The sequence below is a fragment of the Mirounga angustirostris genome, unplaced genomic scaffold (genome assembly GCF_029215605.1).
Source record: "Mirounga angustirostris isolate CCGP_5_RB_7025 unplaced genomic scaffold, mMirAng1.0.hap1 SCAF_6, whole genome shotgun sequence".
Lineage (NCBI taxonomy): Eukaryota > Metazoa > Chordata > Mammalia > Carnivora > Phocidae > Mirounga > Mirounga angustirostris.
In genome coordinates, this window is record NW_026991714.1 from 113,513,999 (window position 1) to 113,528,632 (window position 14,634).

Below are 14,634 nucleotides of genomic sequence, written 5' to 3' on the forward strand. Positions count from 1 at the left end.
TGTTTCTGTATCATCTGTCACTGATGTAAAAATGAGTGGGAGGAAAAAAACCCCGGAAATAATTATTTCATAGTTTGTATTCGGGTGAGTCACAGAAGCTCACAAAAACTTGCAAAGGCACAATCAGATTGGCCGGTCATTCCCATACCTGTAAGTCCATTTCGTCAGGACCCACCCTGGATGTCACCTACACTGGGACCGAAAAGAAGAGCAGTGGAGCAACTATTCTGCATACAGCATCCACCTGCAGGGGCCGGGGATGAGGGCTCACGGGGCAGAAGATAGGACCACTACATGGCGGTTTGGGGAGGAAAAATCACTGTCCGCGCGAGCCTGACACATCCGCGGCTGAGGCCGGAGGGAGTGTGGGAGAGGGCCAGTGCCCAGCCGGGCCGCGCAGGGCCGCGGGGGAGGGCGCGAGGGGCTTGGCCGGCGCTCACCTCCCTTGCAGGGCGTGCGGTGCTGGCTGTGCTGGGCCCGGTAGCCTTCGATGACCTCCCAGGAGCCGTCGTCGCGCCGGATGGGGAAGCTCAGGCTCAGCACATGGTTGCAGGGCTTGATGATCCGCAGGATGCCGCGCACCCGGTTCCGCTTCTGCTCCTCGCTCTCCCGGGTCTTGAGGTCCTCCACCAGCTTGTCCTCCACGATGCTGGCGCCGCGGTCGAAGAAGCCCTCCACCATCTTGAAGAAGTTGGGGTCGTCCTCGCGGTCGGCCGCCGCCTCGCTGTAGTGTCGCCGGGTGGGCGGCGCGAGCCCCGGCTGCGGGGCCGCGACGGCGACGGCGACGGCGGGCTGCCCGCGGACCCGGCCCAGCAGCGCGGCCGAGTCGGCCGCCGCGGAACCCAAAGCGGCGGGCCCTGCGCGGGACAGCAGCAGCGCTTCGCCCAGGCAGCGGTACATGGCGGCGGGGCGGAGGCCGCGGAGCAGAGGCGCTCTCGGAGGCCGGGGAACCGAGGGAGGGAGGAAGGAAGGGTCTGGCGCAGGCTGCCCTTTTAAGCTGCAGCTTCCTGCCTCCTGGGCTGTCCCCTCCCCTCCGGCGCCCGCCGCCTAACGGGGAGGACGTACTTCGAGGGCCGCAGGCCCAAGTCGCCTCTGAATGGCAGGGCTGGGGGGAGGGGGGGTCGGTGCGCGCCGCCCAGGGAGCCGGGCCTCCGCCTCTGCCGCGGCCTCACCCGGCCTCCCAGGCGGCGGCGCGTGCCTGCAGGGGCGTTCGGGGGCGCGCAGGCGCGGGCTGGCCCAGTGCGCATGCTCGCGCCGGACGGGGAGGGGGAGGGGCGAGGACTCCGCGGGCTGGCTGGATCTACAGGAGGCGGTGTCTCAGGTCTGTGCGCGCCCCCGACCTCGGCCTGGGGAGGGGGCCAGCGTGGGGAGGGGGCCAGCTTGGGAAGTGGGCTTGCCGGGGGAGGTGCTTGTCCGCCTCTGGGGGGCGCTGAGAGGCCGGTCCCCGGGCCCCTGCAGGGGTGAGGGTGGTGCGGTCTGGCGGCAGGCCGGGCCGAGTGAGTCACTGGTGTCCCTCCTTTCCGCCCGCACGCCGTCGGGCGGGGCGGCCGTCCTGCACCCCCTCCCACCCCGGCCTCTGGTGTCTCTGCGGAGCCGGCCGAGGGGCGCCGAGACCGAGGAGCTGCGGTTGAAGGCGGGTGTGTGGGCTTGGCTCTGCCCTCGGGGAATGCGAAGCACTTAATGTCATCCGAGACAGGTTTTTGAGGTGGCTTGCGGGAAATGGAAAGGAGAAGGCCTGGGAGCTGGGGAATCCCTTACCGTCTGGCCTTACACAAAAAATGAAGTTTTCAATTTTGCCCCATGTAACCACTCATCAATGTCAAGATAAAAGTTATGTGAATCATTGTAGTTTCTAACATTTACTCACCGTGTTTCCCCTTTTCAGAAATACGTTCTTGAAATGGTCTATAAACAAAGACACTCCAGAAATGCAATAATAATACTCCAGCACATTCTCAGTAATATATGTATTGAGTGGTCCAGAGTAGGATTTGTAAACATTAAGCTTCATGAGGGTTAATTTTGTACTTACGCATACTTGAGAAATGCTAAAGTCCTATGCTCCTTTGGGTAGGTTAGGCACATGTTTCAGTCTAATGACTCAGTCTTGAAGAAAAGGTACCAAACAAAGGCTACCTTCCCAGCTTTAGTAGTCCGGGTGTACTTTGGTGGTTATAAAATGACACCTTTTTGACTTCCAAAACTACTTTACTTCCTGACATTCATTTTATTCATCTATTAGAATATGGAAGAGAATGTTCTTAATTCTTAGAATATACTGCGAAGTATAAAGTGGTAACGTAGATCAGTTAAATTACATTCATCTATCTCAGTGTACTTTCAAAGCAAAGAAGATGCAGATTATATTTTATCTTATTTGCTAGATAAATGTATCATTATATTTGTGTGTTGTTTTTCAGTGAAAAATATTTTCTGAACTGAATCCTGAATTTGTCTTGTTGGTAAAAACATTCAGGTACCAAATTTCCTTTTCACTTGATGATATTATCATTTTACACTGTAAAAAAAACCCCATGAAAACCAAACCCCAGATACTAAAATTTTAGAATAAAGTGAATTAGCATCCATAAACATGTGGACATTTTTTCATTTCAGATTAAATTTTTTGTTATGTTTTGAGGAAAGTGGCTTAAAAGCTTAGTTTTATTGCCCTGTTTACCTCTTTCGTGATAACCATAGCCTTCAGAAAAATAAATGTTTAACTTTGCTTCTTCCCAAGTTTTATTCATCTGAATTCAAAAGTTGGAAAGGAAGTAGTGAGGAAATTATTTTTAACTGAGAGTCTCTTATCTCTAAATGTCTTACAAAATGGCTTCATAAGAACCTCCAAAATAGATGCTTTTATTTTTTAAATCTTCATTATGTTTTAAAATTATATATAAGTTGTAAAAAAATTCAGACTGTACAGATAAGTTCTTTTTTTTTAAGATTTTACTTATTTACTTGACAGAAAGAGAAAACAGGAGCAGGGGGCGAGGCAGAGGGAGAAGCAGACTCCCAGCTGACCTGGGAGCCTGATGGTGGGGCTGGATCCTCCCAGGACCCTGGGATGATGACCTGAGCTGAAGGCAGCTGATTAACCAACTGAGCCACCCAGGCACCCCCAAATGTTACAGATAAGTTTAAAGAAAAGAGTGAAATTTTCCAAACAGTACTCCTCCTTCCCCCATTTAGTAAGTAGTTGGAGTATTTCTTTTTAAACTAAAGTAGGTATTATTCCTGATTTAATGGAAGAGGGAACTAAAGCTCACAGAGACCGAGTAAATTGTTGATGGTCACCTAGCTGGTAAATTGCAGGCTGAGATTCAAACCTGTGTATCTGACTCCAAAGTTATCTATTGCTACTATTCCAAGAAATATTTTAAGTATTTGTTGCATTTAGTTTAAACTACTGTGATGTAAGGTCTAGTAAGTTTCAGCTTCACACTGATGATTTATTTTAATTTCCAGTACAGTTAGCATACAGTTATATTAGTTTCAGGTGTACAATATAGTGATTCAACAATTCTATATGTTACACTGATGATTGCTTTATAAAATATACAGTTATTTTGCAAATTAAAGTTTAAATTTATTAGTAATTTCCATTTCAAAAGGAAGACAGAATTTAACTGAAGGGAGTTTTGGTCATTTGATTACATTCAACAAAGACAAATCAATTTTCTACCTTTGACATGTATGAGTTTTCCTCAGCTGTTTTAAAATTCCAGGTCATTTTTCTTTGATCCATTGCATGCTTTTATGTTTTCAAGTGCTTTTAAAAATATTTCAGAAGAAGAATTTTAGGATTTAGAAGGACACAGCATAAAAATAAAAGAACACCATAGTCTTTTAAAAAAATGATTTGAAAAAGTAATACATACCTTCTACCTTGTGTCTCTCTATATTTGTCTTTTTTGGACATTTCATTTAGATGGAATGATACCATATGTGGGCCTTTGTGACTGGCTTCCTTCACTTAGGATAATGTTGTAAAGATTCATCTATGTTATAGCATGGATCAGTATTTCATTTCTTTTTATGGCTAAATGGTATTCATCGTATGGCTCTGTCTCATTTTGTAATCCATTCATCATGGACATTTGGGTTATTTTCACTTTCGGCTGTCGTGAATAATGCTATTATGAACATTCTTGTACAAGTTTTTGTGTAGACATATGTTTTCAGTCCTCTTGGGTATATACCTAGGAATGGAATTGCTGTTTAACCTTTTAAGAAAAAAAAGTTTTTTAACCTTGAGAAACTATCAAACTGTTTTCCACAGAGCTGTACCATTTTAATTCTTATTAGCAGTGTATGAGGGATGCAATTTCTCTGCATCCTCCCCAACACATATTATTATCTGGGGTGAAGTGGTAGCTCATTTTGGTTTTGATTTGCATTTCCTTGGTGGCTAATGATGCTGAACATCTTTTCATATGCTCATTGGCCATTTGTATATCTTTTCTTGGAGAAATGCCTATTCATTTCCTTTTCCTAATTTTTTTTTAAAGGATAGAGAGCTTTATTTATTTATTTTTTAAGATTTTATTTATTTATTTGAGAGAGAGAGAGAAAGAGAGATCACAAGTAGGCAGAGCGGCAGGCAGAGCGGGAGGGAGAAGTAGGCTCCCTGCTGAGCAGAGAGCTCAATGTGGGGCTCCATCCCAGGACCCTGGAATCATGACCTGAGTTGAAGGCAGACGCTTAACCGACTGAGCCACCCAGGTGCCCCTCCTTTTCCTATTTCTAAGCTGGATTTCTCCTTTTTATTGTTGAGTTGTAACAGTTCTTTACATAATCTAGTTACAAATCCCTTATCAGATACATGATTTGCAAGTGTTTTCTACTATTCTGTTGTCTATTTGCTTTTTTTTAAAAGATTTTATTTATTTGCGCGCGCCCGCGCATGCGCAAGCTAGAGAGAGAACGAATGGGAGGGGGGAGGGTCAGAGGGAGAAGCAGACTCCCCGCTGAGTAGGGTGGGACTCGATCCCCGGACTCCAGGATCATGACCTGAGCCGGAGGCAGTTGCTTAACCAGCTGAGCCACCCAGGCGCCGTCTATTTGCTTTTGTGATGGTTTCTTTTGAAGCACAAAAATTTTAAATTTTGATGTCCAATTTATAAATGTTTTCTTTGTCTAATTGGAGGTCATGAAGATTTATACCTATGTTTTCTTCTAAGAGTCTTATAGTATTAGCTTTTACATTTAGGTCTTTTTATATTTAGTTCTTTTATGTTTTAGGTCTCAAAATGGATTTTGAGTTGATTTTTGTATATGGAATGAGGAAGGAATCAAATTTCATTCTTCTGCCTGTGGATATCCATTTGTCCAAAAGGCTATTTCTTTTCCCATTTAATGGTCTTTACACTCTATCGAAAATTAATTGACCTAAATGTGAAGATTTATTTCTGGACTCTTGAGTTCTTTTCCACTTGCTCACGTCTCTCTTTATGCTAGTACCACACTATTTTGATTACTGTAGCTTTGTAGTAGATTCTGATATTGGGAAGTACGAGTCCTCAAACTTTGTTCTTTTTCAAGATTGTTTGGTTATTCTGAGTCCCTTGACTTTTCATATGAATTTTAGGGTCAAGTGTTTAATTTCTGCACAGACTCTGGCTGGTATTTTGATTGGGATTGTGTTGAATGAATTCGGGGAGCACCATTTTAATGACATCACATCTCTGACTCATGAACATGAGATGTTTTTTCATTTGTTTAGGTCTTTAAAAATTGCTCTCAGCAATGTTGTCTTTTCATAATAGAAGTTCTTTTTTTTTTATAGTTTTTTTTTTTTAAGGTTTTATTTATTTATTTGAGACAGATAATGAGAGAGAGAGAGCACATGAGAGGGGGGAGGGCCAGAGGGAGAAGCAGGCTCCCTGCCGAGCAGGGAGCCCGATGCGGGACTTGATCCCGGGACTCCAGGATCATGACCTGAGCCGAAGGCAGTCGCTCAACCAACTGAGCCACCCAGGTGCCCCATAATAGAAGTTCTATACTTCTTTCATTAGGTGCTTGGGTGGCTCAGTCCATGAAGCGTCTGACTCTTGATTTTAGCTCAGGTCATGATCGCAGGTCATGATCTCAGGGTGGTGAGATCGAGCCTGTGTTGGGCTCTGACTCAGCGGGGAGTCTGCTTGAAATTCTCTCTCTCTCCCCCTCTGCCCTTCCTTGCCCTGCTTGTGCGTGCAGGCGCTCTCACTCTCTCTCTCTCTCTCTCAAATAAATAAACAGATCTTTAAAAACAAGTTTATTACTGAGGCTTTTATTTTTTTTGATGCTATTGGAATTGTTTCCTTAACTTCCTTTTTAAGTTCTTCTTTTCATCTTACAGAAATAGAATTGATTATTGTATATTGATCTCTTATGTTTTAACTTTATTGAACTCATTTATTAGCTTTCATAATTATTTTAGTGGATTTCTTAGGATTTTCTATATACAGGATCATCTGCAAAGGGAGATAGTTTTACTTCTTCCTTTCCAATAGATGTATTTTATTTTACTTCTCATTTTTTGGTTATTATGCAGTATTTCATTGTATGTGTGTGCCATAATTTCTTTTTGCTAGTCCCTCATTGATGGACACGTAAATTGCTTCCAATACCTGGAAGTTACAGCAGTGCTACAGTGAAAAACCTATTACATCGAACATCGGTTTTCAGACTTTCATCTCAGGACGACTTTGCCTTCTCAAGTATGAGTAGTGAATTTGAACTTAGGAAGAATTTAACAGTGGTCAGAATTTTGTTTTCCTATAAAGTTGTTTAGTTCTCATTTGACATAATTTGTTACTCTATGTAGACAAGTCAAATATTTAACTTTTTCAACAAGGGCTTTTAAACCAGGAACTAAGAATCTTGATATTTCTTTTATTAGGTCACCATCTTTCTTATTTTAATATTTTTTAAACAGATTTTATTTGTTTTTTTAAGATTTTATTTATTTGAGAGAGAGACACACAGATAGTGACAGAGCAAGAGAGAGCACAAGCAGGGAGGAGAGGGAGAAGCAGGCTCCTGCTGAGCAGAGAGCCTGAGATGGGGCTTGATCCCAGGAACCTGGGATCATGACCTGAGCCACAGGCAGACGCTCAACTGACTGAGCCCCCCAGGCGCCCCTTAATAGGTTTTATTTGTGACAGCATTTTATTTTATTTATTTTTAAGTAGACTCCATGCCCATTGTGGGGCTTGAACTCACGACCCGGAGATCAAGAGTTGCATGGTCTACTGACTGAAACAGCCAACCTGTTTCAATAGGTTTTAGTTCACAAGTGCTTATTAGTACTTCATTAATCAGCCAGTTGAGTGTGTGAAGAGAAGAGAACCTTGTACTAAGGGAACACCATATGCAAAGGCCTGAAGGTAAATGAGACCATGATTTGAGAGTATAGGGTAGCATACACTTTGGTTAAAAGCAATTTGATCATTGTAATGGTTTGGTTTAAACAGAAATCTGGTTGAGGGTTGCCAGGGTGGCTCAGTCGGTTAAAGATCCGGCTCTTGATTTCGGTTCAGGCCATGATCTCAGGGTCGTGGGATTGGGCCTGCACTGGGTTCCGCGCTCAGCAGAGAGTCTGCTTGGGATTCTCTCTCTCCCTCACCCTCTGCCTCCCCTTCAAGTAAATAAATTAATTAAAAACAAAAAACAAACAGCATTTTGGTTGAAAAATGAATATCCCCTCGTTCCTCCCCCCCCCCCCCCACTATTGGTAATTTTGGTGCATCATGGATTATTTTTTAAGCCTTTGTGCTGTAATTTTCAGGAAAATTTTTTCTAATACTTTTGTGTTTTCTAATTGATTTTCAGAAAAGTTATAATTTTCATTTTTTGTCCCCTTTAGTGAGCATGTTATTTTAGTAAGTAAAAAACAAACTATATCCAAGAAAAGGATCTGGAATTTTCAGAATTTATAGTCTTTTTCCTTTTAAAAACTCTTTTTTACTAATAAATTACATGTCACTTATATCTACTTGTGTAGTTTGGTTAAGTTTTCATTTTGCTGTTGCTGAATAATATTCAACAAAGGTTTTTATCAACTCTTGCTTAAGGGTTCTTTCCATGTTGTGCGTAAATGTGAAAACTCATTGTAGGAACTTTTATCTCTTTAAGCATAGTAGGCAAGAAACAAATGAGGTATCTTAAAAATTACTAACCTAAGGTGGGATTCTGAGCTCACCTATATGTAATTCATTATGTCTCTGTCTTTTCCTTTGTTTTTAATTGAGATCTTTTGTTTTCCTTATATGTAAAAAAGATAGCACATTTAATTATTCATCATTCCAGATGCCTCACCATCCAGCTGCATTTATTAATCTATGTAGATGACTCTTTATAAAATCAAATCTTTATTCTAAATGCTTTCACATTTTCTTTTTGGAAATTTTAAAGATTTTATTTATTTATTTTAGAGAGAGAGAATCTCAAGTAGACTCCCTGCTGAGTACAGAGCCCCACGTGGGCTTGATCTCATGACCCTGAGATCATGACCTGGCCGAAAACAAGAGTTGGATGCTTATCCAACTAAGCCACCCAGGTGCCCTAGTTGGATGCTTATCCAACTAAGGCACCCAGGTGTCCTCCTCCACACCCCCCTTTTTGGAAATTTCAGATCACTTGTGATCTAAATATGGGATTGGAGTTTGAATAGTAAGAAAGTGTAAGCTAAAAATTGAGGCACATTTGTATGCTAGAGAAGCAAAAGAGTACCTTCTCATTGACTGTCATGGAAAAGTTGCGAAGAAACTGACTTTATCATGAAGCGCAGATGTGAGTATAATTACATTGAGTCTGCTCTTGGTGAAAGGTAGAAAAGAAAAACATGAATGAGGCAGAACGGATCAAGGCAGAGATGCTGGTAGTGGCTGGGGTCAGCTAAGTTGCAGTGGTCTAACTCCCTGATCTTGAAGTGAACAGATATTTGCTAGCTGTATTAGTTGGGATGTTTTTGGCCTTTAAGGAACAATACCCAAATAAAAGTGGCTTAGACTAAAGGTACAAACTAAATGAGATAACTATTATCTAACAAGAAGCCTGGAGGCAAGCCTATTCCCCGTTGTTGACATAGGGCTCAGAGATACTATCGGGAGCCCAGGGCTTTTCTCAGTGTTACATTCAGCAAGTTGGTGGTATCTTTCCTCTTGGTCAGAAGATTGCTACATCAGGGGGCGCCTGGGTGGCTCAGTTGGTTAAGCGACTGCCTTTGGCTCAGGTCATGATCCTGGAGTCCCTGGATCGAGTCCCACATCGGGCTCCCTGCTCTGCAGGGAGTCTGCTTCTCCCTCTCCCACTCCCCGTTTGTGTTCCCTCTCTCGCTGTGTCTTTCTCTGTCAAATAAATAAATAAAATCTTTAAAAAAAAAAAAAGAAGATTGCTACATCAGTTCCAGGGTTTACATCCAGGCACAACTAAGTGCTGTGTGGAAGAACAGCGGTTTCTTCCCATGCACATTTCTTTGTTGGTAAAGAAAACCTTTTCCAAAGGCCTGCCAGCCAGCTTCAGCTCTTTTAGGCGGGCCTCAGTAGCTAGGAATGGGTTCTATGCCATGCCCTTGCTGTAAAGGAGGCCGGAAGGAGGACTTTCTGACACTTTGAACTTCTAAAATACAGATAGGCGCTACCAGTGAGGAAGAAAGAGCAGGAGGAATAATTGTGAAGTTGACAACCAGCAGTGTTTGCTGTATTTGCCACAGAAAATAACTGACCTGCTCTGTGTGCTCTCTCTCTCTGTCTTTTTTAAAGATTTTATTTATTTATTTGTCAGAGAGAGAAAGAAAGAGAGAGCGCACAAGCAAGCAGAGTTGAGAAGGCAGCAGGGAGAGGGAGAAACAGGCTCCCTGCTCAGCAAAGAGCCCCATGTGGGACTCGATCCCAGGACCCTGGGATCATGACCTGAGCTGAAGGCAGATGCTTAACCAACTGAGCCACTCAGGTGCCCCTGCTCTGTGCTCTTATTGTGATAATATATTCTCTTACAATATAAGCACAGTTTAAGAGGGGTGAAACATTCCTGAATATAACAGTGGGAATTATGCTTGTGGTTTCATGTTCTCTACATTGAGAAATCTAGAGTCTAGTTCCCTTTGAAAACTATCATTATGTTTCATGTTTTCTACTTTGAGACATTTGCTGAGTCTAGTTCCCTTTCAGATTTTATAAAAAGACTATGCCTCTTTGCGGGGCGGGGTGGGGGCTGCGGCTTAAAAGCTTATAAGGCAATATCTCCATGCTGCAGTGTTTACTCTGTTGCCAGACGAGAAAACAGAATGGAAACTGGAAACCCATCCTCAACTTCTGGGGGAAAGTCTGGGAATTATAAAGAAATATCAAATGCTTAAATGATTTCGTTGGATCTTCAGATTAAGCTGCCACCAGCAACTTATTGTCAATGGTGTAACACACAGGCAAATGAGTTAAATCAATAGGAGGGCTAATCTGTCTGGTCTTTCAGTTGAAATCAAAAGTTCTTGTGTTTATGCTAAGGGCAAGTGTGACAGTCTCACTGGAGTCTCTGTGTTACAGTACATAATATCAGAAGCACGGTTTGGGATAAGACTGCTTTTTTTTTTTTTTTTAAGATTTTTAATTTATTTTTTAACAGAGAGAGAGACAGCGAGAGAGGGAACACAAGCAGGGAGAGCGGGAGAGGGAGAAGCAGGCTTCCCGCCGAGCAGGGAGCCCGATGTGGGACTCGATCTCAGGACCCTGGGATCATGACCTGAGCCGAAGGCAGACGCTTAACAACTGAGCCACCCAGGTGCCAAGACTGCTTTTTTTTGAGAGACAGCAAGAAAGAGCTCGTGCGTGCACATGATGGGGTGGGTTGGTGGAAGGGGTGGAGGGACAGAGGCAGAGAGAGAATCCCGAGCAGGCTCCATGCCCTGGGGGCGGGGGGGCGTGGTCCCATGACGCTAAGATCCCAACCCCTAAATCAAAGGTCTGATGCAACTGACTGAGCCACCCAGGTGCCCCAAGGTAAGACTATTTTGAAGATGCATGGGGTAGATATGTAAAAGTGCCGTTTACATATATTTGCCTTCCACAGTTTTCTTGTCAAAGATGGAATCTTTATAATTATATTCCTGGAGGGCCATCTAAAACCAATGAAACACAAAGGGATTCATCTTAGATTCTAGAATCACCAGCCCTCCACAGTGAAGTTCTGATCAGCTATTAAAAAAAAAAAAAGACAGTAGTATCAGTGAAGAGCAGTACGTCAGTGGGAAGGTGCTATTACAGAGAGAGAAGAGGTGTCAGGACTTCCAGAACAAGGGAAGTTGTGATGAGAGGCTCAAATTAAAGCAAGTATGTATCCCTACCTTCATGTGTTTTTTCTAGGTCAGATATAAAATGGAATTATTTTTGAATAACAATTATTTGGTATATTTTAATAAGTATTATAAAGAATTATAGACTTTGATTATCCTCTGTAATTTCATATTCTGTCTTTCCTCTTTCATTATATAATACAAACACCAAAAAAAAAGTGAAGGAAATGTTAGAGAAGCAATCACAATTGGCTTTAAGTTAACTAGAAAAAATTTAAATGGGAAAAGGCTAAAAAACCTGAGCCCTGAGAAATTCCAGTTCCTTGCCTCTTATGGTTTTCATTTATTTTAACATTTTCTTAGAGAAAAACTAAAAAGTGTGTGAATGAGAATAACAGAAAGCCTGCCCCATCAGCCTGTGATGACTGTGCATTTTCAACTACAGGTATTCCTCGCTGACCCAACTCTTGCTGTCTGAACTCAGAAACAGAACAGATGGGACAAGGGATGCTTAGATTTATTCTTAACCTATCTCTGCAGACTCATGTTATTTCTAATTCACATCACTGTTTTTTCATATTGGTTCTCATTATGGAACATCTACGTTTTCCTACTTTTTCTCTACAGTTATCAGTTAAAACAGTTATAACTGGCAAAAAATGACTTTGAATTTTATTTTATTTTATTTTATTTTATTTTATTTTATTTTATTTTAGAGAGAGAGAGCATGCCAGTGAGGGGGGAGGGGCAGAAGAAAGGGAGGGAGGGAGAGAGAATCTGAAGCAGGCTCCACACCCAGCACGGAGCCTGACGCCTGATGTGGGGCTTGATCTCAGGACTCTGAGATCATGATATGAGGCAAAATCAAGAGTCAGATGCCCAATTGACTAAGCCACCCAGGCACCCCTGAATCTGAATTTAGAAGAGTAAGATAAGACCTGAAAAATATGAAATATGAAAGAATAATGCTTAAAAATATGTATCTAGGCTCATAGAAGCACTCTATGATGTATTTAAGATACTAACAATTGAAAAAAAAGAGTGATTAGATGTATTCAATTTTTCCACTTTTTAAATTGTATTTTTATCTTGAAATAGTTTTATTTATAATAATTTGTCTTGAAATAACTTATTTATTTTTAAAGATTTTATTTATTTGTTTGACAGAGAGAGCGAGAGAGCACAAGCAGGGGGAGCAGGAGAAGGAGAGGGAGAAGCAGGCTCCCCGCCCAGCAGGGAGCCCGACGCGGGACTTGATCCCAGGACCCTGGGATCATGACCTGAGCTGAAGGCAGATGCTTAACCATCTGAGCCACCGAGGCGCCCCGAAATAACTTTTCTTTAGAAAGAATTTTAGATATGTAGAAGAGGTGCAAAGATATTGCAGAGTTCCCTTCACCCATCTTTTCCTGATGATAACCTCTTACATAGCCACAATACATTTATCAAAATTAAGAAATTAACATTATTACAGGTAGATTTTTAACTGTCATTTTAGCCAAATTGTCGTGTTGACAGCTTTTTGCCGAATTACCTGGAGCTTTACCATTGATCTTAATCATGATCACTGCTATGCTCCCAGCTCTTTTTGATGGTCATGTTTGGTACCCTGTGACCTTCATCTCCTGTTCCTCAGGCTACAGATGACGGACTGCCTTTTGGGCAAGTACCCAGCCATGTCCAGTCTAAATGCTGGCCAGAAACCCATGATGTGACTTGGTCAGAAAAATGGCTTTCCAATTTTAGTTTTATTTCTAATCCCTTTATAATATCCTTATCCCTACTTTCAGAACTGGTCGAAATGTCTTCTTTTTAAACCAAAAAAGCCTCATCAGAATGGTCTGTGTTAGGTAACTGTGTCATAGTTCACTGTGGCCAGAGTGTGTGTATATGTGGGTCTGCTGGGGAGGGAGGAGAGACAGAAGAAGAAATGGCAAGAGATTAGGTGGGGCAGCTCACCGGATAGCGAGTCTCTTCATTGGGCCAGTTTAATGGCTTTACCAATAATCCTCTTTTTTTTTTTTTTTTTAAAGATTTTATTTATTTATTTGAGAGAGAGAGAGAGACAGGAGAGACAGTGAGAGAGTGTAAGCGGGGAGGAGAGGGAGAAGCGGGCTCCTTGCTCTGCAGGGAGCAATACGGGGCTGGATCCCAGGACACTGGGATCATGACCTGAGCCAAAGGCAGATGCTTAACTGACTGAGCCACCTCAGCACCCCTACCAGTATCCTCTATTGGATGTTTGTTCTTTGCAATTTTGAATCTAGAGATGGAGATCTTTGCAGGTTCTAGAACATTTGCAACTGTTACCTCTTCCAATACTGTCTCTACCCTGTTCTATCCTCCTTCACTTTATCTTCTGTATTTCTTACTCTTTTTTATGTTTTCCAACTTTTTATTGTTTTGTGCTTCATTCTATAGGTGCCCAGGGTCAGGCAAGGTGCCACTTAATCCAAGGTTTGCAGTTTCCTGGACCATCAGACGATGCAAATCTTGGTTATAAGACTTCAGGCATTGGTTTACTTTCTGATGACTGTTACCTGAGGATGTTGCCCTTTAGAGTTACAGGTTATTGTGGGGACACTCTGTTATTAGGCTCATCATTTTATGTGGGTCCTGTGCTTTGAATTATGTTTCTAGTATGCCGTGACACCATCAAACAAAAATGTACATTTTCCCTCATGATCAAATGCCCTCACATCAAAAGCAGCTCCAATGCTAACTTGCTCTAGATTCTTGGTTTTCTCTTATAGTTTTAGTTAGCTAATTCCTTACTATATTGTTATCTCTTGGTGGCAAAGAATTTGGTTTTCATGTTTCACCTTGTGTTTTTAGTTGTTTTCATAAGAAGAGTTGGCGTGAATCTAGCTCTTCATTTTGGAAAACTGGAACTTAATAGTGTTATTTATATTTAACTTTGTCTAATATTGATCCTGATTAACTTAAAAAATACATCCTTTTGTATTCTACTTGAAGTTGCATTAGGTTTATAGATTCATGTAAGGAGAGTTGATATCTTACATTATTGTTTAACCATGAAGAGAGTATGGAGCATCTCCTTATGTTCAGACAGTTTTTTTTTTTTAAGATTTTATTTATTTGTTTGACAGAGAGAGACACAGCGAGAGAGGGAACACAAGCCGGGGGAGTGGGAGAGGGAGAAGCAGGCCTCCCGCGGAGCAGGGAGCCCGATGCGGGGCTCGATCCCAGGACCCTGGGATCATGAACTGAGCCGAAGGCAGACGCTTAATGACGGAGCCGCCCGGTGCCCCTCAGACAGTCTCTTTTATTCCTCAATAAAGTTTTTGTAGGCTCAGTCTTATTCCTGTGCGCCAAATTTTATGATTATGATTATGATT

The 14,634-nt window shown here is 42.3% G+C and overlaps 2 protein-coding genes across 10 annotated transcripts in view; one reads left to right on the forward strand and one right to left on the reverse strand.

The window, feature by feature from the left end:
• Positions 1–1,164, reverse strand: part of GLUD1 (glutamate dehydrogenase 1) — a 36,939-nt gene extending 35,775 nt beyond the window's left edge. The window contains exon 1 of the mRNA XM_045878261.3: positions 441–1,164. Within this exon, the coding sequence (XP_045734217.1) occupies positions 441–900 (460 nt within the window). The 5' untranslated portion in view covers positions 901–1,164. The remainder of the gene's footprint in view (positions 1–440) is intronic.
• An 86-nt stretch (positions 1,165–1,250) lies between these two features.
• The window catches only part of SHLD2 (shieldin complex subunit 2), an 88,514-nt gene continuing 75,130 nt past the window's right edge, over positions 1,251–14,634 (forward strand). For 7 of the 9 annotated variants that reach the window (XM_064594916.1, XM_064594917.1, XM_054508260.2 and 4 more), the window contains exon 1: positions 1,251–1,321. The gene's annotated coding sequence lies outside the window, so the exon portion shown is untranslated. Of the gene's footprint in view, positions 1,322–2,976; positions 3,195–14,634 lie in introns of those variants that run through there. The other 2 variants (XM_064594923.1, XM_054508261.2) reach the window with 2 other exon arrangements.